This window comes from Bos indicus, chromosome 13 (assembly GCF_029378745.1).
Source record: "Bos indicus isolate NIAB-ARS_2022 breed Sahiwal x Tharparkar chromosome 13, NIAB-ARS_B.indTharparkar_mat_pri_1.0, whole genome shotgun sequence".
Lineage (NCBI taxonomy): Eukaryota > Metazoa > Chordata > Mammalia > Artiodactyla > Bovidae > Bos > Bos indicus.
The window spans coordinates 43,835,110-43,859,634 of record NC_091772.1 but is presented as its reverse complement, the minus strand read 5'-3'; the positions used below and the strand labels follow the sequence as shown (position 1 = coordinate 43,859,634).

Here is a 24,525-nt window from a genome sequence, read left to right as displayed (position 1 = left end):
TCATCAAGAGGCTTTTTAGTTCCTCTTCACTTTCTGCCATAAGGGTGGTATCACCTGCATATCTGAGTTTATTGATATTTCTCCCAGCAATCTTGATTCCAGCTTGTGCTTCTTCCAGCCCAGCGTTTCTCATGATGTACTCTGCATATAAGTTAAATAAACAGGGTGACAATATACAGCCTTGATGTACTCCTTTTCCTATTTAGAACCAGTCTGTTGTTCCATGTCCAGTTCTAACTGTTGCTTCCTGACCTGCATATAGGTTTCTCAAGAGACAGGTCAGGTGGTCTGGAATTCCTATCTCTTTCAGAATTTTCCACAGTTTATCTTGATCCACACAGTCAAAGGTTTTGGGATAGTCAATAAAGCAGAAATAGATGTTTTTCTGGAACTCTCTTGCTTTTTCCATGATCCATCAAATGTTGGCAATTTGATCTCTGGTTCCTCTGCCTTTTCTAAAACCAGCTTGAACATCTGGAAGGTCACGGTTCACATACTGCTAAAGCCTGGCTTGGAGAATTTTGACCATTCCTTTACTAGCATGTGAGATGAGTGCAATTGTGCGGTAGTTTGAGCATTCTTTGGCATTGCCTTTCTTTGCGATTGGAATGAAAACTGACCTTTTCCAGTCCTGTGGCCACTGATGAGTTTTCCAGATTTGCTGGCATATTGAGTGCAGCACTTTCACAGCATCTCTTTCAGGATTTGAAAGAGCTCAACTGGAATTCCATCACCTCCACTAGCTTTGTTTGTAGTGATGCTGTCTAAGGCCCACTTGACTTCACGTTCCAGGATGTCTGGCTCTAGGTCAGTGATCACACCATCGTGATTATCTGGGTCGTGAAGATCTTTTTTGTACAGTTCTTCTGGGTATTCTTGCCACCTCTTCTTAATATCTTCTGCTTCTGTTAGGTCCCTACCATTTCTGTCCTTTATCAAGCCCATCTTTGCATGAAATGTTCCCTTGGTATCTCTAATTTTCTTGAAGAGATCTCTAGTCTTTCCCATTCTGTTGTTTTCCTCTATTTCTTTGCACTGATCACTGAGGAAGGCTTTCTTATCTCTCCTTGCTATTCTTTGGAACTCTGCATTCAGATGCTTATATCTTTCCTTTTCTCCTTTGCTTTCATTTCTCTTCTTTTCACAGCTATTTGTAAGACCTCCTCAGACAACCATTTTGCTTTTTTGCATTTCTTTTCCATGGGAATGATTTTGCCAAGAGAACGCACTGGTCATAACATACACTCTCTTCCAACAACACAAAAGAAGAATCTACACATGGACATCACCAGATGGTCAACACCAGAATCAGATTGATTATATTCTTTGCATCAAAGATGGAGAAGCTCTATACAGTCAGCAAAAACAAGACTGGGAGCTGACTGTGGCTCAGATCATGAACTCCTTATTGCCAAATTCAGACTTAAATTGAAGAAAGTGGGGAAAACCACTAGACCATTCAGGTATGACCTAAATCAAATTCCTTAAGACAGTAGCTTTCCACATATATGCATATATATACTTACTCTTTTCTTGGGTAGTGCAGCAGCTCACTAATCTGACTGCTGCCCCTTCTCACCTCATTAAAGGTGCCAGTAAAGTGCCAGTCTCATTCTTTTTCTGAACTTCACCTTCTCTAACTCCCTTACCCTACAAGCAGATACCCCATAGGTGCAAAGCAGTTCTCTCCTGTCATTTTCCCATCACCTCATCGTCAGGACCTTGTAGCTCATGTTTCTCCGGGTCATGTCTTCTTGAAAGGAGGAAATATTTCTTGAACTGATGAAATATTTAGGGAAACCACTCCCATTACAATCACCCTCAAAACAAAGAGGCTGACAGTCAGTGTTCTAGACAGCCGAGTTTTACCTCTTCTGCCAAGCTAGGAAAGAGATGGAAACTGGAGAAGATCCCAGAGTAATCTGTAGGTGACTGAATGATATCAGACCATGATCCAGAGTGAAGACTGAAGGCTTTCTCCCTTGTCACAAGGAATGTTTCTAGACTGATTAGAAAAACCAAGGGAGCCCTCCAGAGTCACCAAAACTCAATGACTTGACAACCCATGTCGGTTTCCATTCATAGTCTGTCTATTCTTTTTTGAATCCTCAACCCCAATCCACTTACTGTTACCTTCTTAAGTGCACAAAGTGAAAGAGGAGAGTGAACAAGTTGGCTTAAAGCTCAACATTCAGAAAACTAAGATCATGGCATCTGGTCTCATCACTTCATGGGAAATAGATGGGGAAACAGTGGAAACAGTGTCAGACTTTATTTTGGGGGGCTCCAAAATCACTGCAAATGGTGATTGCAGCCATGAAATTAAAAGATGCTTACTCCTTGGAAGGAAAGTTATGACCAACCTAGATAGTATATTGAAAAGCAGAGATATTACTTTGCCAACAAAGGTCCGTCTAGTCAAGGCTAAGGTTTTTCCAGTGGTCATGTATGGATGTGAGAGTTGGACTGTGAAGAAAGCTGAGCGCCAAAGAATTGATGCTTTTGAACTGTGGTGTTGGAGAAGAGTCTTGAGAGTCCTTTGGACTGCAATTAGATCCAACCAGTCCATCCTAAAGGAGATCAGCCCTGTGTGTTCATTGGAAGGACTGATGCTGAAGCTGAAACTCCAGTACTTTGGCCACCTCATGTGAAGAGTTGACTCACTGGAAAAGACCCTGATGCTGGGAGGGATTGGAGGCAGAAGGAGAAGGAGATGACCGAGGATAAGATGGCTGGATGGCATCACCGACTCTATGCACATGAGTTTTGGTGAACTCCGGGAGTTGGTGATGGACAGGGAGGTCTGGTGTGCTAAGATTCTTGGGGTTGCAAAGAGTTGGACTTGACTGAGTGACTGAACTGAACTGAACTGAACTAAGAGAGCATACAGGAAAGAAGTGATGGTCATTAAGTACCAGACACTGGCATTTGCATCCATTACCTGTTGCTCCACAAACTACAGGAGCTGCTTTCTTTTTCTTCTGCCTTCTTGGGTCATCAATAACAGGAAGGTAACACTCCAACTGCAATGACAGACTATTAGGAAACAAGCTGTAGGAGAAGCAATGTTAAGGCAGTGCCCACTGAGTCAGAACAGAATTGAAGCCAGGTAGCGTGTACTTCTACTAGAGTAAATTATTATGTAATAATAAAGATCATTAATTTCTTGCAAAATTTAAACTCATGTTTAACGAGTAGATATATAAATTCTAGATACACTTACATTACTGCAAATTATTACAAGACAATGTCCAGCAATTATTAACCATGTGTTAGACTAGAAAGCTCAGCATACCAGTTACTTTCTTATTTTTCCAATGATGAAGCCTCTTCTTGACCAAACATTATTTGAAACAGTTATCTCACACTATACTACACACACACACACACAACTTTTATTTAGTTAAATTTTTATTTTATAATGGAGCATAGCCAATTAACAATGTGATAACTTCAGGTGAACAGTGGAGGGACTCAGCCATACATAGGCATGTGTCCATTCTCCTGCAAACTCCCTTCCCATCCAGGCTGCCACATAACATTGAACAGAGTTGCCTGTGCTATGCAGGAGGATCTTGTTTGTTATCCTTTTAAAATATAGCAGAGTGTACATGTCAATCCCAAAATCCCTGACTACCCCTTCCCCCTCACCACACTTTCCACCTGGTAATCATAAGATAGTTCTCTAAGTCTGTAAATCAGTTTCTGTTTTTATAACAATTCAAAAGAATGATTAATGAACATTTTTTGAAATGTTAACCCTTAATAAGAAAGTAAAACTTCAAATTGAAAGAAAATTTGCTTTTTTTTACCTTTTTTTTCATGATAAAAAAATCTTGTTTCTTCTTCATTGCTTAATAATAAGAGCATTCAGTCCTGACAAGAATGCAATCCTGAAAAAGGTAACAACAACAAAAAAAGACACTCTGGCAAGGATCTTAGTGGGGGTTAATTATTAGTTTTTGCAGTGTGCAAACAGACCAAGGGTGGGGGTGGGGGGTGGTTATATCTTTCACCCAGTATATAACTTTTAAAGAACTATCACAATGTAACTCCCCCAAAATGATAAATATTTTATTTAATTTATTATCTTTCTCAACATTATCCATAAAAGAAAAACCTGTCAAGGAAAAGTTAAATTATAATAAATTTGGAGGAGTTAGGGAAATTATGGCACAGTGAGTGATACAGTGGAATCTGAAGGTAATTAAAATTTAACACATACAGAGATGTCAGCAAAATGGTGAGCTGGAAAGTGCTGAATTCTCCCATGGAAAGGTAAGAAAAGAAATAAAAACTAAGTGAAAAATCTCTTAGGAACTTAAGGAAAGAATCAAGCAAAGATCTTCAGAAACAAAGTGAACATGTAATTAAGAGAAATTGAAGGATATTTTCTTGCATGTTTCTTTAAAAAATTTTTTAGTTCTTTTAATTGGAGGATAATTGCTTTACAATGTTGTGTGAATCAGTTGTAAATATACATATATCCCTTCCCACTTGAACTTTCCTCCCACACCCTTATCCCACCCTCTAGGTCATCATAGAGCACCGAGCTGAGCTCCCTGTGCTAAGCAGCAGCTTCCCACCAGCTACTTTACACGTGGTAGTGTACATATGTCAATGCTACTCTCAATTCATCCTGCCATCTCCTTCCCCCATGGTGTCCACAAGTGCATTCTCTAAGTCTGCGTCTCTATTCTATGATTTCCTTGTGTTTTTATTCACACTCATCTCTCCTCTGACTCGTACAGTGGAGTCTTGATCTGTAAAGGGCGGCAGTTCAGCTCTCTGCTGCCTCCCTCAAACCAGAGTGATCGCAGAAATCCTTATGTGCAATGTTCCAACCTATGTAGGGGCTGCCTGGAGACTGATGTCTGTTCCACTTAACTCTGAGCTTAAGGTGAAGAGCATCTGGAATGGATATTACAACTACAGAATTCTGCCTTTAGAATTTTCTACTTTTAACTTTTGTCATTTTAATTATGATGTGTCTTGGTGTGGGCCTCTTTGGTTTCATCTTGCTTGGGACCCTCTGTTCTTCCTGCACCTGGATATCTTTTACCCTTCTCAGGTTTGGAGATCTTTCTGCCATAATTTCATCAAATATGTTTGCTGCATCTGTCTTTTTTTCTCTAAGACCTCTATAATGCAAATGCCAGTGCAGTTGATGTTATCCTAGAGCTCCCTTAAGTTATTCTCATGAAAAAATTTTTATTCTTTATTGCCGTTCTTATTGAGTGATTTCCACTATTTCTGTCTTCCAGGTTGCTAATGCATTCTCCTGTATCACCTAACCTGTTGCTGATTCCTCCTGGTGTATATTGCATTTGTTACCATGTTCTTCAGCTCTGATCAAGTCTTTTTAATATTTTCTAGTTCTTTGAAGTCCTCATTGAAGTTCTGTATTACACATATTCAGTGGGCACCTTTATTACTATTGTTTTGAGTTTTTTTCAGGTAAAGTATTTATCTCTCAATAGGTTAGTTTTTTTTTTTTTTTTATGATGAGGTTTTATCTTGGTCCTTCACTTGGGATGTGTGTGTGTGTTTCTTCTAATCTGTTTGGTCTTTTCTGTTTGTCTCTATGAGGTTAAGCAGTCATCTAGTCCAGAGTCTGTTTCCCTTGTAGTTCAGTTGGTAAAGAATCTGCCTTCAGTGCAGGAGACCCAGGTTTGATCCCTGGGTTGGGAAGATTCCCTGGAGAAGGAAATGGCAACTCACTCCAGTATCATTGACTGGAAAATCTCATGGACAGAGGAGCCTGGTGGGCTGCAGTCCATGGGGTCTCAAAGAGTTGGGCACAACTGAGTGACTAACACTTACTCACTTAGTCCAAAGTCTAAAGGGATGTCCTTTATGTAGGACTCGCCACACAGGGTGTCTCTGCGTGGTCTGCTGGTGACCAGTGACTTTGGTCAGTGAACAGGATGGGAGGCCACGTCTCCCCAAGGTGAACTGGTAGCTGCTATTTCCATGGGAGATAGGACTGGAAGCAGGATGAGACAGTGGTGAGCTGAGGCTTCTTCTGGGCTCAGTGGTGATGGGTGACCTGTTGGGGACAAGACTGGGGCTGGAGACACACTTCTGAGTTGGCACCACTTTCCCTGGTGCCTGTGATGGCTGATGGCCATCTCCCCCTCAGTAGGCAGCAGTGCCAAGCAAGAGCGGCTGGAGGAGGAGCCTGTGCAGGGGGATGGCCTGGACCGAGGTGGTCCTGCAGGCTGGTCAGAGCATCAAGCAGTGCCAGTCAGCTGCCCCATGGACTTGAGAGCAGTCACGTGTGCACACACTCTTGCAAAGTAGAGTCTTGGCTCCTTGAACCCTCTGGTAAAGCTCCATAAGGTTTCAAATGAGTCAAGGGGGCTCGTCTTCCCAGGGCCAGTCCTCAGACCTGGGGTTCCTAACATGGGTCTTAAACCCCTCGATCTTTAAGGACAATCTCTGAGCCTGTTGGTACTTCTCTTCTGTGTCACCTGCTAGGGGTGTGGGTCTTAACTAGATTTCTTCTACCACATGCCAGCTAGACTCTGTGAGTTCTTTCTTGATGGCCTTAGATGTAGAAGAGCCACTACTCTTCTGCTACTCTTCAAATTTTTTGCAGCAAGACTTACTTTATATAGTGGTATTTTTTTCTTTTTTTTTGTTGCACAGCTCAGCTTGGGGAATCTAGTTACCCAACCAGGGATCAAACCTATGCCCCCTGCAGTGGAAGCATGGATTCTTAACCACTGGACCACCAGGGAAGTCTCCAACTCTGCTTTTTAATCCCTTCCCAAGTATCCTCGCTTTGAAGTCTTTATTATTTCACATACACAAAAAGCAAGAAGCGTTAAACTAGAGACACAGTTTTTAATTAGCTCCACCAATCATAACAACTCTCTCCACACCCCCAAAATCAGTAAATTCTGATAGAACCATGATGGATCGCTCACAATCAGTATTCTTCGGAAAATGGATAGTCAGGGTGATCAGCAAGGCTGAAAGAGAAGGAGGGATGCTAATTTATTAATTCTGTATCACATGGCCAAGGAGAGCGCTTCTCTGTAGATGTAGCCAGGACAGCCTAAACATCTCAGTCTACAACCACATCCCACTTTCTACCCCAGGCACCCAGTCCATGTGTGAACAGTGCCTGCGTGTCTGATTCCCACAGTCACAAGCAATATAAACATCACAGTGATATTTCCCTTGTTTGGAATTACAGTTTATAAGAAGGTCTGAGAACTACAGCTAAAACATGAAGGTCATTTCAGCCCTAGGTGGAACATTTGGTCCTGGGTGGTGATGATGATGATCTCAGTAACAATTGTGCAGATCTTTTTAACACATCCATTCAACAAGTAAGTACTGAGCACCCCTCAAAATAGAAGGCATTCCATTAAGAACCTTCTGATCTCTTGAGATGTCATGGACGCACAAGCAACAATACTGATAAAGTGAGATGACTATTTTCTTAATTTACAAAGGATTAAAACAGTAGCTAATTAATAATTAGTATTACTGCTGCTTTCCTTTTTTCCCTATGTTTTTACTTTTCTTCCTAAATTCATTCCTTTCAATTTATTTCATTAAAGAGTACATTCTGAGTGACTCCATATGCCAAGAGTTATGCTGTTGACTTAAACCCACAAACATGAGGAAGTCCAGGCACTGACAGCCTGATGAAGGTGAACAGAGAAATATACTGAAAAGTTTTTGAGTACAGAAAAGTAAATTTCCATCTTTTTGTTTCCATTTGTAATATCCTTTTTCAGAATCATGATATAGCTTTACAAACAGGAGACAAAGTTTTGACATCTTTCATTTAAAACTAAATCTTCCTTTTACTAATAATTTGTATTACCTTCTCTCTAAACTCTCTTCTAATATCTCTGTTTGATTAGCCTTCTTTCTCTTCAATCCTGACATCCTCCTGCAGTAATTAGGCAGCTGGAATTTCATGTTAGTGACTAAGTCAAAGTCAAGGAGTTAGGAGTTCCCTAGGGGATGATCCCTGATGAACAAAGGCAACAGTGGAGTGAGTCTTGACTCAAGAAACCAGAGAGACCCAGACGATCTTACCTGGGTGTGTCCTGCTAAGGACACGGCCATCACTCACTGGAGGGTCAGTCAAGCTTATGATCAGCTTGTAATTCAGTTTTGTGAGATTATAAGGATGAGGACATGGGATTATTAATAGGGGTAAAAGGCCAATGAAGAGATCTATTTGGAAGAAATGGATGGTGTCTTGGTAAAGAAAGGCCCATTAGGGAGAAAATTCACCAGACACTTAGGGAAGGGAGTGGAGGCCAGGCCATGTGACCTCTCAGTACTGATGCATTTTGCCTTTCATGAGACTTTCCTCCATAAAAAATATCAACAATATATTTTACAATTGTGTTAGGATAAACACAAATGTAGTCCAAGCTGGATTTATTATTAGTCATTATTAATCATTTCCTCCCAATTTTATAAAAAGTTTAAAGATAAAATATCTTCACAGGTCCCTAAAAGAATAGCAGGCTGCAGGCACTGTCCCCTCTGTGTCTACTGGATTCCTGGGCCCTGAGAGGAGATATATCAGTCACAGGGATTAGGGGCACAAAGTAGTGAATTCACCACCATGTCAAATCTGGGGATTTTATTTATGGGCTGTCCTGTGCCCCATTCACATTTCTGTTGGTTAGAGATGGAGCCCTGGAGGACCTTTGGTCTGAGGTCTGCATGAAGCCCAAGGTTGACAGCTATTCTGGAAACCAGGATTGTTTTCTGAGAATTAAGTTTTTAAAAAGCTTAGTTCCCCTACTGACCTGCCTGCTACAGAAAACAGTGTATGTGTGAAATATACACAAGTCACTTACAAGACTAAATCATAATATCGTATGTTACTGTTGAGGCCATCAATTGCTTTCATGTCTTCCGGAGTCAATTCAAAGTCAAGAACCTGGAATAAAGGAAGAATCACATTGACTTCTCCCCTAAGGAGCTGGCCTCCCCCTGGGGACTGCAGGACCTTCCAGCTGGATGGTGACAAGAAGAGGGGACAGGGAAGCCGTGTCTGTCTTCAGCTTCCAGGTGAACAACTTGGGACCCTCTGCAGAGTTCTCACTTCTCCTTTCTACAACCTCTACTTTTCTGCTCCAATTCTCAGACAGACACACACACACAGGTTGCAAGGCATCAATCCCCTATCTTTCTACGTGAATTTCTTTTGACAGAAGAAAAGCAAACAAAAATCAACTTTTTTTGCAAACAAAGGCACTGTTGGACAACCTGGACAAAAAACATGCACTTGACCGAACACTAGACTGTTTTCTTCCTTCTCAACATCCCCTAAAATATGACACAGCATAGAGCTTAAGCAAGTATGGAAAAGAGGATCCCCCTGTGAAAACCTAATCAAGAATCTGATAGCAAACTTATTCATTACCTATGAATAAATCTAAAACATTGATTATGTACATGTCTCTGTGACAAAGTTATGAGATGCATTTAAAATATTAAAGAATACTTAAATAATTAAAAAATGCATATCATAGTCACAAAATGGAAATGTCAATTTCATATACAAATCAGTTTTCTCCAAAGTGAGAAATGCAATGTGCACCAAAGTCTTAAACAGTTATTATTTTGTGGAAGTTGGTAGATTGATACTAAATTTTATATAAAAGAACAGCTAGTCAAGAGCAGTGATGACATACTTAAAGGGAAAAAAAGAACGCTATTTAAAACAAGATTATTTTCCACTATAATAAAGTAACAGAGAGAGGCCAGAAATGTACTTATGGACATTTGATACATGACAGAGTTGACAGTGAAAATCTGTGGGAAAATACTGACACATAGATTTCTGTTTAACTATATGTATATACCTTTTCATGTCATATTCAAAAATCAGTTTAAGTGTATTACAGATTGAGATTTGGGTGGAAACAAAAAACAAGTTTATTAGGGAACATTTCCCTTACCCTTGAATTAGTTTGACCTGTAACTTCCACTGGACAGTGATATTTCCCAGAAGTGGTGAGTCAGATCTGAGCCCAGACAGGAAGAGGATTTTTTTCCCACTCACTGACTGGGGTTAATTGTGCTGTGATGAGATAAAGACCAAGTAGGTTGACAACAGTCTAGCCAAATATATATGACAATATATACAGAGAAGCATGCAGTCTTCTCTAACAATAGGCTCATCCACCTGCTAAAGCAGAACTGCCAAGCAGCTCTGCACTGAACAGCTGCTGCTGCTGCTAAGTCGCTTCAGTCATGTCTGACTCTGTGCAACCCCATAGACAGCAGCCCACCAGGCTTCCCCGTCCCTGGGATTCCCCAGGCAAGAACACTGGAGTGGGTTGCCATTTCCTTCTCCAATGCATGAAAGTGAAAGGTGAAAGTGAAGTTGCTCGGTCGTGTCCGACTCTTAGCGACCTCATGGACTACAGCCTACCAGGCTGCTCCATCCATGAGATTTTCCAGGCAAGAGTACTGAAGTGGGGTGCCATTGAACTACAAATACCCAACAGAGTTCAGCCAAGAAGACAACAGCTTAGCTGAGTGCAGGTTGATTGTGAAACCACAGAATCAAGAGACACATAAACGATCTCTGCCTTAAACCCCTAAATGGGGGAGATTTCCTGTACAGCTATGGCTAATGGTATAATATAAAAATAAAAAGACATATAATCTAATAAAAATGTACAAAGTCATAAATAGGAACTTCACAAAGGCAGAAACTGAAATGCATGAAAATGAAACTACATTAATATTCAGAGAAATGTAAAATAAAATATGATGAATTGGTTCAGGATGACTGCTTTCACTCGCGTGTCCCCAAACTCATATGTTGTTAACCTTACCCGCCCTGTGATGGTGCTAGAAATGGAGCTTTTGAGGGGTGATTATATCATGATAGTGGAGCTTTTATGAATGAGATTTGAACAGTATCATATTCATATAAGAGACTTGAGAGAGCTCTGTTGCCCCCTCCACCATGTTAAGGTACAAGGAGAAGCCTGTGACCTGGAGGAGAGCCCTCACCTGATCACCCGGGCACCCTGACTCCAGTCTTTCAGCTTTAGAACTGTGAGGAATAAAGTTCAATTTTTTTCCTAAGCCACTCAATCTGTGGTATTTTGTTAGAGCAGCCTAAACAATTTAAGAAAATCACATAATGCAACTTTGTCAATTGAAAACAAAGAAAATAAGATGTCATTTGCACAAGGTGACAGAATAAGTTGCAGACGTAATGCTGGATCTAAAATCTCTATTTTCTGTCCAACCTTAACCCTCTCCAGCCATGTCACCTCTCCTGTTGCCACATCAGGAGGAGAAAACCACTGGCAATACACACATGGCATTCATGCACAGGAAAGAACAGGTAACTCATTTTGACTCAAAAATAATCTGAGAGCTGGACAAAAATGACCCTTGTGAAGGATATTCCTTAGAAGCCCTCTGCCTACAGCCCCACTCATCACCTGCATGTTCTCTTTGATCCGCTTCCTGTTGTAACTCTTGGCTAGAACCACAACCCCACGTTGTATCTGGTAGCGAAGGGCAACCAGAGCTGGGGTCTGCTTGTGCTTTTTGGCAATGGCACAAAGAACCGGGTCCTCCAAAAGAATAGGGTAGTTCGGGTTCACCCTGGAAGGAAATCAAGAAATCCTGAGGAGCTGAGAGTGAGTACTCAGTTTCTAAGAGGATTCTCAAACAGACCAAGTAGGTCCACTCTAGACCAGTGCTTCTCAAAGTGTGGTCCAGGGACCAGCAGCATTGGTTTCACCTGGAGTCTTGTTAGAAATACAAATCCCATGGCTTAGCTGAAGACAAACTGAATCAGAAACTTGACTCTGTCACCTCCCAATCTGTGTTTACAAAGCTCTCCTGGTCACCTGGGTGTATGCTGAGTTGAGATCAATGTTTCCACAGCTGTGGTTTTGTTCTTGTACATTTCAGGGGTTGTTTTTCCTCTCCAATCATAGCCCCAAAGTAAGTACAAGAGCATAAAAGCAGAAGGAAAAGACGGATACTTTTTGTTTAACTTTCTCAGTATTGATAAAAATTGAGTAGTCTCATAGTAACTATTCTTTTCATCACTATTTACAGTGTGCACTACTTATACAGATGTTTACAAAAATGGTTCAAATTATCATTTTTTTTGGTCATCATTGACCTGGGAGGTTTATTATCCTGACTTTTGGCATAAGGTAAGGAGAAGGCAATGGCACCCCACTCCAGCACTTTTGCCTGGAAAATCCCATGGATGGAGGACCCTGGTAGGCTGCAATCCGTGGGGTCGCTAAGAGTTGGACACGACTGAGCAACTTCGGTTTCACTTTTCACTTTCATGCATTGGAGAAGGAAATGGCAACCCACTCCAGTGTTCTTGCCTGGAGAATCCCAGGGATGGGGGAGCCTGGTGGCTGCCGTCTATGGGGTCACACAGAGTCGGACACGACTGAAGTGACTTAGCATAGCAAGGGAAGCTCAGAGTATTTTACTAGCAACGTGTTCATTAGTTACTAAGCAAGTAAATCATGACTTAAGCTTATGTCTTAGATTTCAACTGGGGGATTATATATAGATTTCAATTCAGTCACTTGTTATTGATTAATCTACAAGACACATATAATGTAAAAAATAATTGGGTAGGTGATGAGAAGACAAAAGAGAAGGCTCTTCCATTTTCCCTCTCTACCCTCTGCCAGTTGAGAGCACTGAGTACAACATAAAAAAACATATTCCATGAAAAATTGAATTTTAGGTAAACTCTGTTGTCTTCCTTAGTGTTCATTACCAATTTTTCAATCGTTGGGATCCCAGAGCACCATAGGCAACAAGAACAATATCATGTGACTTGCAGAACTCCAACAGTTTGTTCTGATTGAGATAAGGGTGACATTCCACCTGTAGAATGCCAACATAAAAGAGGGTCAGGTTATATAGGAAGGTGATACCAATATGACAGAGAAAGGCAAACAGTTTAAAACATCTAAAGAAAAAATAAACTATGGAACACTAAATTGGAACTGAAAATATCAATATCAAGTAATTTTTAAAAGAAATACATATTATATCTCTATTCCCCAAAACAGAAAAAGTAATAACATTCCCGAGAACAAGCAACCCCAGGGAGCAGAACTCAGTTTCTAAATACATTACCAGGTGACATACCTAACTCCAGATCTGGGACAAGAAAACAACTGTTTGAGTCTTGGACATCAATTCTTGCAAAAAGCAAGAATTTGCTCCAAGATACGTGAATAAATGTCTGCAGGACAAAAGAACCAGATTGATGGGTTCCCATTGGTAACATCTGAGTACATTTTAACACCAAAGGGAATCATGAGTGAGAGCAAATATAGCACACAGGGTCAACAAAAATCCCTGAGAGAGAAAGAGCAAAAACGTTTCCCTCCACGGATGATTATTATGAAAACTCCTTTCTCAGAAACTGACAATTAAAGGGAAGAAGGAAAGTGTTTGATTTGTCTCATAGAAATGTTGCTGCTGCTGCTGCTGTTGCTGCTAAGTTGCTTCAGTTGTGTCCGACTCTATGGGACCCCATAGACAGCAGCCCACCAGGCTCTGCTGTCCATGGGATTTTCCAGACAAAAGAGAACTGGAGTGGGGTGCCATTGCCTTCTGTCTTATAGGAATAGGTGTATTTTATCCTGACTTAATGAGGGAATTTTATTTTTACAATAAAATGTCAGGTAAGAAGATTAAAAAGTGCTTACATTGAAAATATTGAAAACTGTCCCAACGAAATAATTAATTCAGGTGAACATCATTGATGGATTCTCAACAATTATATGAAAACTTGGGGGAAATTGAAATTCCTCTGAGGACAATTATTATCCAGTAGATGACTAGGCAATTTCAACATGGGAAATACACATTTCCAAATTTAAAATCTAGCTACCAGTAGCTTTAATAGGAGAACAAAATAACCATCATCACAGTGGGATAGCTGGTTATCATGTGCTTCCTGCTGGGTGCCATGTGAGGGGCACAGCATGTAAAGGACATATTCCCAAAATGTATAAATTTATGAGCATGAGTAAGGGGTTCAGGACTATCTGTTAATTTACAGGAATTGAGAAATAAATTAACAATACAAGATGATAGTCTGATAAATCTATTATATTTGTCAAAAAACTGTTTGGATATCATAGTTAGAAAATATAATTGAGTGACCATGACAGGTTAAAAAAGCTTGAGATACATGACTCAAAGTGACATGTGAGCCACAATGAGATCAGTTCAACCTAATGTTACACATGTAAATACACACACACACACACACACACACACCTGCCAATGTGGCAAAATGTGAAACATTTTGCATACAAAAGGGAAAATATGAGCGTACTTGATGGTACCCTTAACTTTTCTAATATCTGAAAATTTTCACAATGAGAACTTGGAGGCAAAATTAATGCTAAAATCACAATAGTTTTGAAGCCTTTTTAATTTAGAATATCAATTATACATATATGTTGTGCAGTCATGTCCAACCCCTTGTGACCCCATGGACTGTGACTTGCCAGGCTCCTCTGTCCATGGGGATTCTCCAGACAAGAATACTGGAGTGGGTTGCCATGCCCTCCTCCAGGGGATCTTCCCAACTCAGGGATCAAACCCAGGTCTCCCGCATTGCAGGCAGATTCTTTATCATCTGAGCCACCAGGGAAGCCCAAGAATATTGGAATGGGTAGCCTATCCTTTCTCCAGGGACCTTGCTTCTATTACCAGTCACATCCACCACTGGGTATTGTTTTTGCTTTGGCTCCATCCCTTCATTCTTTCTGCAGTTATTTCTCCACTGATGTCCAGTAGCATATTGGGCACCTACTAACCCGGGGAGTTCCTCTTTCAGTATCCTATCATTTTGCCTTTTCATACTGTTCTATAGGCAAGAATACTGAAGTGGTTTGCCATTCCCTTCTCCAGTGGACCACATTCTGTCAGACGTCTCCACCATGACCCACCCATCCTGGGTGGTCCCACACAGCATGGCTTAGTTTCACTGAATTAGACAAGATCATTCAGGTATGACCTAAATCAAATCCCTTATGATTATACAGTGGAGGTGAGAAATAGATTTAAGGGCCTAGATATGACAGACAGAGTGCCTGATGAACTATGGAGAGAGGTTCGTGACATTGTATAGGAGACAGGGATCAAGACCATCCCCATGGAAAAGAAATGCAAAAAAGCAAAATGGTTGTCTGAGGAGGCCTTACAAATAGCTGTGAAAAGAAGAAAAGCAAAAAGCAATGTAGAAAAGGAAAGATATAAGCATCTGAATGCAGAGTTCCAAAGAAGAGCAAGGAGAGATAAGAAAGCCTTCCTCAGTGATCAGTGCAAAGAAATAGAGGAAAACAACAGAATGGGAAAGACTAGAGATCTCTTCAAGAAAATTAGAGATATCAAGGGGACATTTCATGCAAAGTTGGGCTCGATAAAGAACAGAAATGGTATGGACCTAACAGAAGCAGAAGATATTAAGAAGAGGTGGCAAGAATACACAGAAGAACTGTACAAAAAAGAGCTTCTGACCCAGATGATCACGATGGTGTGATCACTCACCTAGAGCCAGACATCCTGGAATGTGAAGTCAAGTGGGCCTTAGAAAGCATCACTACAAACAAAGCTAGTAGAGGTGATGGAATTCCAGTTGAGCTCTTTCAAATCCTGAAAGATGATGCTGTGAAAGTGCTGCACTCAATATGCCAGCAAATTTGGAAAACTCAGCAGTGGCCACAGGACTGGAAAAGGTCAGTTTTCATTCCAGTCTCAAAGAAAGGCAATGCCAAAGAATGCTCAAACTACCGCACAATTGCACTCATCTCACACGCTAGTAAAGTAATGCTCAAAATTCTCCAAGCCAGGCTTTAGCAGTACATGAACCGTGAACTTCCTGATGTTCAAGCTGGTTTTAGAAAAGGCAGAGGAACCAGAGATCAAATTGCCAACATCTGATGGACCATGGAAAAAGCAAGAGAGTTCCAGAAAAACATCTATTTCTGCTTTATTGACTATGCCAAAGCCTTTGACTGTGTGGATCACAATAAACTATGGAAGATTCTGAAAGAGTTGGGAATATCAGACCACCAGACCTGCCTCTTGAGAAACCTGTATGGAGGTCAGGAAGCAACAGTTAGAACTGGACATGGAACAACAGACTGGTTCCAAATAGGAAAAGGAGTACGTCAAGGCTGTATATTGTCACCCTGCTTATTTAACTTATACACAGAGTACATCATGAGGAACTCTGGGCTGGAAGAAGCACAAGCTGGAATCAAGATTGCTGTGAGAAATATCAATAACCTCAGACATTCAGATGACACCACCCTTATGACAGAAAGTGAAGAGGAACTAAAAAGCCTCTTAATGAAGGTGAAAGAGGAGAGTGAAAAAGTTGGCTTAAAGCTCAACATTCAGAAAACGATGATCCTGGCATCTGGTCCCATCACTTCATGGGAAATAGATGGGGAAACAGTGGAAACTGTGTCAGACTTTATTTTTTGGGGCTTCGAAATCACTGCAGATGGTGATTGCAGCCATGAAATTAAAACACACTTACTCCTTGGAAGGAAAGTTATGATCAATCTAGGCAGCATGTTAAAAAGTAGAGACATTACTTTGCCAACAAAGGTTCGTCTAGTCAAGGCTATGGTTTTTCCAGTGGTCCTGTATGGATGTGAGAGTTGGACTGTGAACAAAGCTGAGTGCTGAAGAATTGATGCTTTTGAACTGTAGTGTTGGAGAAGACTCTTGAGAGTCCGTTGGACAGCTAGGAGATCCAACCAGTCCATCCTAAAGGAAATCAGTCTGGGTGTTCATTGGAAGGACTGATGCTAAAGCTTAAACTCCAGTACTTTTTGGCCACCTCATGCGAAGAGTTGACTTATTGGAAAATACCGATGCTGGGAGGGATTGGGGGCAGGAGAAGAAGGGGACGATAGAGGATGAGATGGCTGGATGGCATCACCAACTTGATGGACATGAGTTTGAGTGAATTCCGGGAGTTAGTTATGGACAGGGAGGCTGGTGTGCTGTGATTCGTGGGGTCACAAAGAGTCGGACATGACTGAGTGACTGAACTGATATATATACATACATATATTTATCCTGAATTTTACAAGCTACATTTTTCTGTAGAAGACTCTTACTCCTTGACTTCAGGTTGTACCTTATAGACGTTATTGTTGTTGTTTAGTCATTAAATCATGTTTGATTTTTTAGTGGCCCCATGGACTTCCCAGGCAAGAATACTGGAGTGGGTTGCCATTTCCTTCTCCAGGGCATCTTACCAACCCAGGGATTGAACCAGAGTCTCCTGCATTGGTAGGCAGATTCTTTACACTGCACTACCAGGGGAGCTTGTGGACATTACGTTATATGAAATACAACAGTTGCAGAAAGACAGATGTTAATATCTAAATTGGTCAAACTCACAGAATTTAAGAGTAATGTGATGGTTACCATGGGGTCAGGGGGAGTAGGGAGAAATCAGTATTTCCTATGCATAGGTACAAGGTCTCAATTATGCAAGGTGAATAAATTCTAGAGTCTTACTGTACAGCATCGTCCCTATGCTTAAAGTTATTGTATTATACAATACAATACAATGAACTTAAAGTACATTGTATTGTGCAGTGTTATATACTTAAAATGTTTTTAAATAAAGCATTTTAACTTTTCTTACAGCGATAAAGTAAAAATATAACAAAAATATAAGAGTACAGAATCAAACAAATAAAAATGTATTTAAACAGTTAATTTTATGATAGACATCAATGGGAGAAAAAGATCAAGACTGAGTAAATCACAGGGTGTGCTCTAATTCCTGACTATTTCATCTACTGTTAGTATCACTGTAAAATGCTGATTTCACTCTATAACCTGAATGATTTTCATAACCTCCAGTAAAATTTTTTGTACTATGCTTCCTGTTGAAAACCCTATAAGCACAGAGACACCAAGACTAAGGATTTGGGTAGCCAAACCCCACACAAACTCTTAACACTTGTCTCAGCTGATTTATCTCTATTTACTTCCTATTCCATGTTTTAATGGTCTTCTGGTACACAGTTCCCTCTGAAGCACTTTTATCATCTGATTTCTGGAGATCCTTTCAGCTCAGGGAAACACCTCCTTCCTCTACGTTCTGGGGGACTAGCCTAACTCCCTTCACCTCCATTACCTTCGCCCTGTCCTCATCACAATTTAGCAGATTTTCCGCCCAGACTTTATCAGACAGAGATACCTTTTTGGGTTCTATTTACACCATCCAGACAGGGGCTCTGATCTCTAGAATCCTCTGTCCACAAAGGTCGGATGAACAGGAGGGGAGGACAGACAGACATCAGGCTGAAGTCCAAGAAGGAGGTTCTGAAGAGCAGGAGGGAGAGGAGCCGAGCTGCTCACCTGGTTACAGACGGGCTTGTACTTGAGCCCCGGCTTGTTCAGGATCTTCTCCAGCTGCTTGTGGTTGAAGTTGGACACCCCGATGGACTTGGTCAGCCCTGCATCCTTACACTTCTCCAGGGCCTGGGAAGGAGGGGTGGTGAGCAGTCATTTGAAATGAGTGATAGAACAAGAATAAATGATGGAAAAAAATCTGTAAAAAGTGTCTCATGTCAAGAATTGACATTGATTTTAAGAAAGAAAAAAGGAGAAGAAGGTCATGACACAAGAAGAAGAATTAACCATCTCCTCCTTAGAAAACCCTGGAGAAGACCTATCACATGGAAAGAAACAGATGCCTGGCTTCACCGTCCCAGATTCTGTCCTTTTCTGTGAGCATTTCAGCAATGGTTTCCTCCCCACAACCCCAGCATCCCAGTCCTTAGATTCATGAACTGCTGACTCTGATGGTCCAGAGCCCATTCTCACAGGTGGAAGAAATGAAGGAGGTTCCCCCTCTCCTGACTCCTCCCCTGGTTCTCTCCTCCCTGGACTCACCTCCCACGTGCGACAGAAATCCACTGAGTCATATATAATTTTTCCATTTTCATCTTTTGGAAAAAGTTCCTCTCCTGGCTGGAATAGAAGCAGTCATTTTAGAAATGTCACAAAATAATTTCTCCATATAGTCAGCCTGCCAGGCACATCTACGACCAGGACACTAACCTCCATAAGATAGGTTTACAACATTCAAGATCTCTTACACTTACCATATGTTTTAATAAATAGAACTTTCCTAGGTCCTAAAGGGGACTCATTGTGACTGATGTAAAGAATGGCAATGTTACATGGCTTTATTTCCAGAATAAAGATTACAATCTTGACTTAGATGTGATAGAGTTTCTTTTCTCTCTGAGCATCTGATAGCCCTAGGGCAGACACATGAACCAAGACTCTCCTTAGGTTGATATGGGATGTGAAAGGTCCAGATATGCTCTCAAATGTTCATGACCATGAGCCTTGAACTAATCAAGGTTAATTTACCATTGATGGAAAATGTTGATATAAAAATAAAGCCAACCAAGAATAATGGAAAGTTAGGTGGTATGGGGGAAAAGGAGACACTTCTGAAGAGTACTGCAAATCCTGATATCTTCCATAGCTGGGCCTTGCCATCTACATAAACCAATAAACTCTTCTGCATAGGATAGGATGGCTCGGCTTGGGTTGATTTGTGCAACTTAAAATCAACCTAGAACTCTGAGACAATCTAGAAGGATAGGTTGGGGAGAGAGGTGGGAGGGGGGTTCAGAATGGGAGGGACACATGTATACCTATGGCTATGGCAAAAGCATCACAATATTATAAAGTAATAAACCTTCAATTAAAATAAATAAATAATTTTTAAAAATAGTTCTAAGTAATACAGTTCTTAATGGCTAAGTGCAGTCCACAGACCTCATCATGAAGACAGGCAACAGTGTAGACAAGGTCTCCTAAGTCCCAGTAAAGATTTAGACTCACCTAGAGAGAGCACCATCAAATCTGCTCAACTTGAAGGGGTGAAAGATGAGATAAACTCATCTTGTTCAAGTGTAAGGCAATGTCATGCTCACCAAGGCTATACCAAACTCTGTGTTCTTAAAATCCCCAAGGGACTCAGGAGTCATACTCAGTACTGTGCAGAACTCACCTATTTCTATTCCCTCAAGTTTTTTAGCAGAGAACATGAGATTGTTGAGCTTTTTTCTCTGGGAGGAATGACAAAGAAATTAAAAATTTAAAAAAACTCAGTAAAAAGATAATCATAAATGTTTGGGAATTCTACTCTAGTGAAGAGCATATCCTACTATGAAAAATCTGAAGTCAATCATCCATGCAGGATGATAGACATTCTGACATAAGAAATAAAATAGTTGTGATCGAGTTGACTCATTGGAAAAGACTCTGATGCTGGGAGGGATTGGGGGCAGGAGGAGAAGGGGATGACAGAGGATGAGATGGCTGGATGGCATCACTGACTCCATGGACGTGAGTCTCAGTGAACTCCGGGAGTTGGTGATGGACAGGGAGGCCTGGCGTGCTGCGATTCATGAGAATCGCAAAGAGTCGGACACGACTGAGTGACCTGATCTGATCTGATCTGAATCATATAAATTGCCAACCTTCAGAGCCAGTGGAAAATGAATAATGTAGAGATCGACATAGTCCAGTTGAAGATTTTTCAGTGACTTTTCCAAGGCTGGTCGGACCAACTCTGGTTGAAGGCAAGTGGACCAAAGCTGCAGAGATTAAAGAAAGGAAGCTGCATGAAATTAACATTGTGGGTAATTTTGTTTTTATGCTTTCATCTAAAAATCAGAGATTTTTCCTGATTAGAAATGGATGATCAGAGAGGAAAACCACCCTGTTTCTTTTTCAGTTCCATTTTTTATCTAACCAACCCATGTAAACTTTGTTATTTGATTGAATTTATCATTAGTACATCATTCACAATGGAAGAAAATGATCCAAGAAATAAAAAGCATTATCAAATAACTAATATACCCATCATCTGAATTATGTTTAATAAAGTTTAAAATTAGTTCACAAAGTCAATCTAATTGTATCAAAGAATAAATCCTCTTAGGAGTAATTAGAATCTTTTTGTTTATGTAACTGTAGGAAGTGTTTTGAACATATTATTACATACAGAACATAATTCAAGACATTTAGTTAGATCTTATGTAATAAAAAATAGCTCCTCTATTTCCACCTCTTAGATGGAAGAACTGAGATTTAGAATTTGAAGAAAATTTAGAAAGTTCCCTAGATGATAAGGAAAGTTATAATCTAATTATTTCTGTCTGATTCATTAGCCCATATTAAATCACACTACTCTGGTCTAGGCTCAGAAAAACAAAGTGACTTTAATTTAAAATTAAAATTTGAACCAATGATGAGAAAGCCATCATCACTCTCACTTTCTTTTTGGACACCAGATTTAATACACAAGTATGTGTGAAAAAAGTTGTACCAATAAGCAGTGTTCACCAAACAGCTACTTATCTGACTACATAATTATCACCTGCACACAATGACTTGCACACATGTGCACACACAACACACACAGAACCTTTGAAGTGTAGAATATGTCTTCTCTCTTCACAGTGCCATCTGCAATCTTGCTCCGAATGGCTTGTCCAACTTGCCTTTCATTTTGGTACAAATGAGCGCAGTCAATATGGCGGAACCCAACCTCTATAGCCAATTGGGTGATCTCCAGAGCTTCACTCTTAGGAACCTACATAAGCAACAAATGTGGTAGTTGAATATTCACACAATAATGAAACTGATGATGCACAAGCTTTGATTTTTCCCAAGAAAAATAAACAAACAAAAGCTTTAATGTTTCTTTGTGCCTTTGGTTAGTTCTGCATGTGTGGTGTTGAACACATGATAGTTTACCTGAAATTTCCTGCAAAGTTATTAAATGAATACCCAGGAAGTCTTCAATCCCAGGTGATCAGTGATTGATTAAAGGCATCAGAGGACCCTAAAGGCCACTTCCAGGTTCAGTGATGTGCTGGAGGAACTCATAAAAGTGAAAAAAGTGAATGTGTTAGTTGTTCAGTTATGTCTGACTCTTTGTGACTTCATGGACTGTAGTCTGCTAGGCTCCTCTGTCCATGGAATTCTCCAGGCAAGAAAGGAAGATCCCCTTCTCCAGGGGATCTTCCTGACACAGGTATCAAACCTGTGTCTCCTGAGTTGCAAGCAATTCTTTACCATCTGAGCCATGGATATGATTTATACAGTGAGATATTCTAAGCAAAGTCAACAAGGGTAAAGGTTCATGATATAAAGCACCAAGAAACAAGGTGAAATCTTGTAAGAGTGCTCTATCTACCAATGTAGTCATGCAGAATACACAAAATAAAAACTATACCTATTCAAAGTGTACTAAGTGATTTTTTAATTGCCTATCCTGGTGGCTCAGATGGTAAAGAATCTGCCTGCAATGCAGGAGATGTGGGTTCGATCTCTGGGTCAGGAACATCCCTTAGAGAAGGGAATAGCAACCCACTCCAGTATTCATGTCTGGAAAATCCCATGGAGAGAGGAGGTTACCAGGTTACAGTCCTTGGGTTTGCAAAGAGCTGGACACAACTGATGGACTACCACTTTTGCTTTCTTTCCCTGTGTAATGCTATCAAGGGATATCAGTAACAACCAAGCTGGTTAACAGTTCCATCACCTCACATAGTTAACTTTTATAGGTGTTTGTGAGACATTTAAGGTCTACTCTCCTGGCAAATCTCAAGAATATAACCCATTATTATTAACAGTAGCCACTGTGCTGTGCATCAGGTCTCCAGACTTATTTATCTTACAACTGAAGGCCTTTACCATTTGAGCAGCATCTTTCCATTTTCCCCAACTTCATCCCCAGCTTCTGGTCACTGTGATTCTACTCTCTGCTTCTATGAGTTCAACTTTTTTTTATAGATCCTACTCATAGACAGATCATGCAGTGTTTGTTCTTTACGTCTGACTTATTTTACTCAGCTTAATGTTATCTAAGTTCATCCATGTTGTTGCAAATTATGGATAATTTCTTTTATAAGCCTGAATAATATTTTGCTTCTTTTTATGTGACTTGTAATCTTTTCTTTTTCAAGGAGGTGCTTGTCTAACTTTCATCTGTTGGGTCTAGTTCTGGCTTTCCTTAAATGCAGGGGCATTCAGGGATGTGCTGAGGAATGAATTAGTGAGCTTCAGTAATAGCTGAACTCTTCCCTCTCCTCATCCCAGTTTGTACCACAAAGTCCTGTCTTCTGTCTTGAAATTTTTTATGAATATTTCCTTCTGTTTCATACATAAAAGAAGTGATATTCAAAGTTTAAGGACCAGAATCTTGCCATACAACTATTCAATATATACTCTAAAGACAAGAGGGGTAGCAAATTTTCTGGATTCCAGTCTAGTAAATTATCCTCTTTGTCCCTCTTACACTCAAGCACTGAAGACCATAGTTAGATAAAAATATATTACAAAAGCCAAGAATTGAAAGCTTTCCCTATAAGACTATAACTTGTCTCCTCAAATGGCACTGAACTTTCCATTAGAAGAAGTTTCCACACATAAACAGAAGTACAGGCCAAAACACAATTGAAATGTTTCTTCCCTGTGACCTAGTAGGTATTCCACAGTAGAAAAGCAATTCTCTCCCATTAGTTTTAAGTCATCTCATCTTTAGGAATTTTTATCTCTAATACTTCTCTGGGTCATGTCTTTTTGGAAGGAGGAAATGGTTCTGGAATTAATGAAATATAGAGAAACCTAGCCATTACAATCACCCTCAAAGCAAAGTGGCTGACAGTCAGTGTTCTTGACAGCTGAGTCTCACCTCTTGTGCCAAGCTGGGAGAGAGATGGAAACTGGAGGGGAATCCAGAGTAATCTGCAGGTGAGCACAGCCTCAGACCCTGATGCAGAGTGGAGACAGGATATTCTCTCCCCTTTCACAGGGCATGGTTCTAGCCTGGTTAGTAGAACCACATGATTCTCCCAGAGTCACACAGGAACTCAGTGCTTGACAACTGAAGTCCCTTCTACTCACGTCACATCCACTAGAATTTATGTCAACCCACAACCACTACTCTTACCTCCTCAGGGGCATAGGTTCCAAATCCCAGGATAGGAATGAAGTGGCCATCATTAAGCTTCACCCTCTGGTATTTGGGATCCATTGCCTGTTGCTCTTCTGAGTAAGCAGACTCTGTTTTTTTTTTTTTTTTTTCCTTCTGCCTTCACAGGTTATAAATAATATGAAGGTAACGCCCCAACTGCACCATCCAATGTTAGTAGATACATTGTAGGAGGAGCATGATTAAACCAATACCCATGGAGTAAGAAATAAACAAAGGGTTTTAACTTGTTTGCTTTTTTATCAGAATAATATTCACAGTGCACAATGATATAAACCATTAATTTCTTGGAAAATTTTACTTTATTTTTTTAATAAGCAAATTTTAAATTCTGGATCCACTTACATTATTGTAAATTATTTCATGGGATTTGCTGAATAATTATTGACCATATGTTAGACTAGAAACCACATGTACCAATTTTTAAAATTTTCTAATTATGA

At 40.3% G+C, this 24,525-nt stretch overlaps 1 protein-coding gene across 1 annotated transcript; it reads right to left on the bottom strand.

Moving 5' to 3' along the window:
- Positions 1–6,934: 6,934 nt before the first annotated feature.
- Positions 6,935–24,124, bottom strand: LOC109568087 (dihydrodiol dehydrogenase 3-like). The gene is made up of 9 exons (XM_019973312.2): positions 24,041–24,124; positions 21,509–21,676; positions 20,559–20,675; positions 18,952–19,029; positions 18,415–18,537; positions 12,773–12,882; positions 11,454–11,619; positions 8,841–8,923; positions 6,935–6,977 (listed from the first exon to the last, which is right to left on the bottom strand). The coding sequence occupies exons 1-9, from the start codon at positions 24,122–24,124 to the stop codon at positions 6,935–6,937; spliced, it is 972 nt and encodes a 323-aa protein (XP_019828871.1).
- Between the last annotated feature and the right edge of the window lie 401 nt (positions 24,125–24,525).

Bases quoted from the DNA above. Each gene is read 5' to 3' on its own strand.
- LOC109568087 (XM_019973312.2), bottom strand. From the start codon at position 24,124: ATGGATCCCAAATACCAGAGGGTGAAGCTTAATGATGGCCACTTCATT. The intron at 20,676-21,508 runs GTTCTGTGTGTG...TAATCTCTGCAG, and splicing joins ACATATTCTACACTTCAAAG to CTTTGGTCCACTTGCCTTCA. The intron at 11,620-12,772 runs GTAATGAACACT...ATTTCCTTCCAG, and splicing joins TCCCAACGATTGAAAAATTG to GGTGAACCCGAACTACCCTA.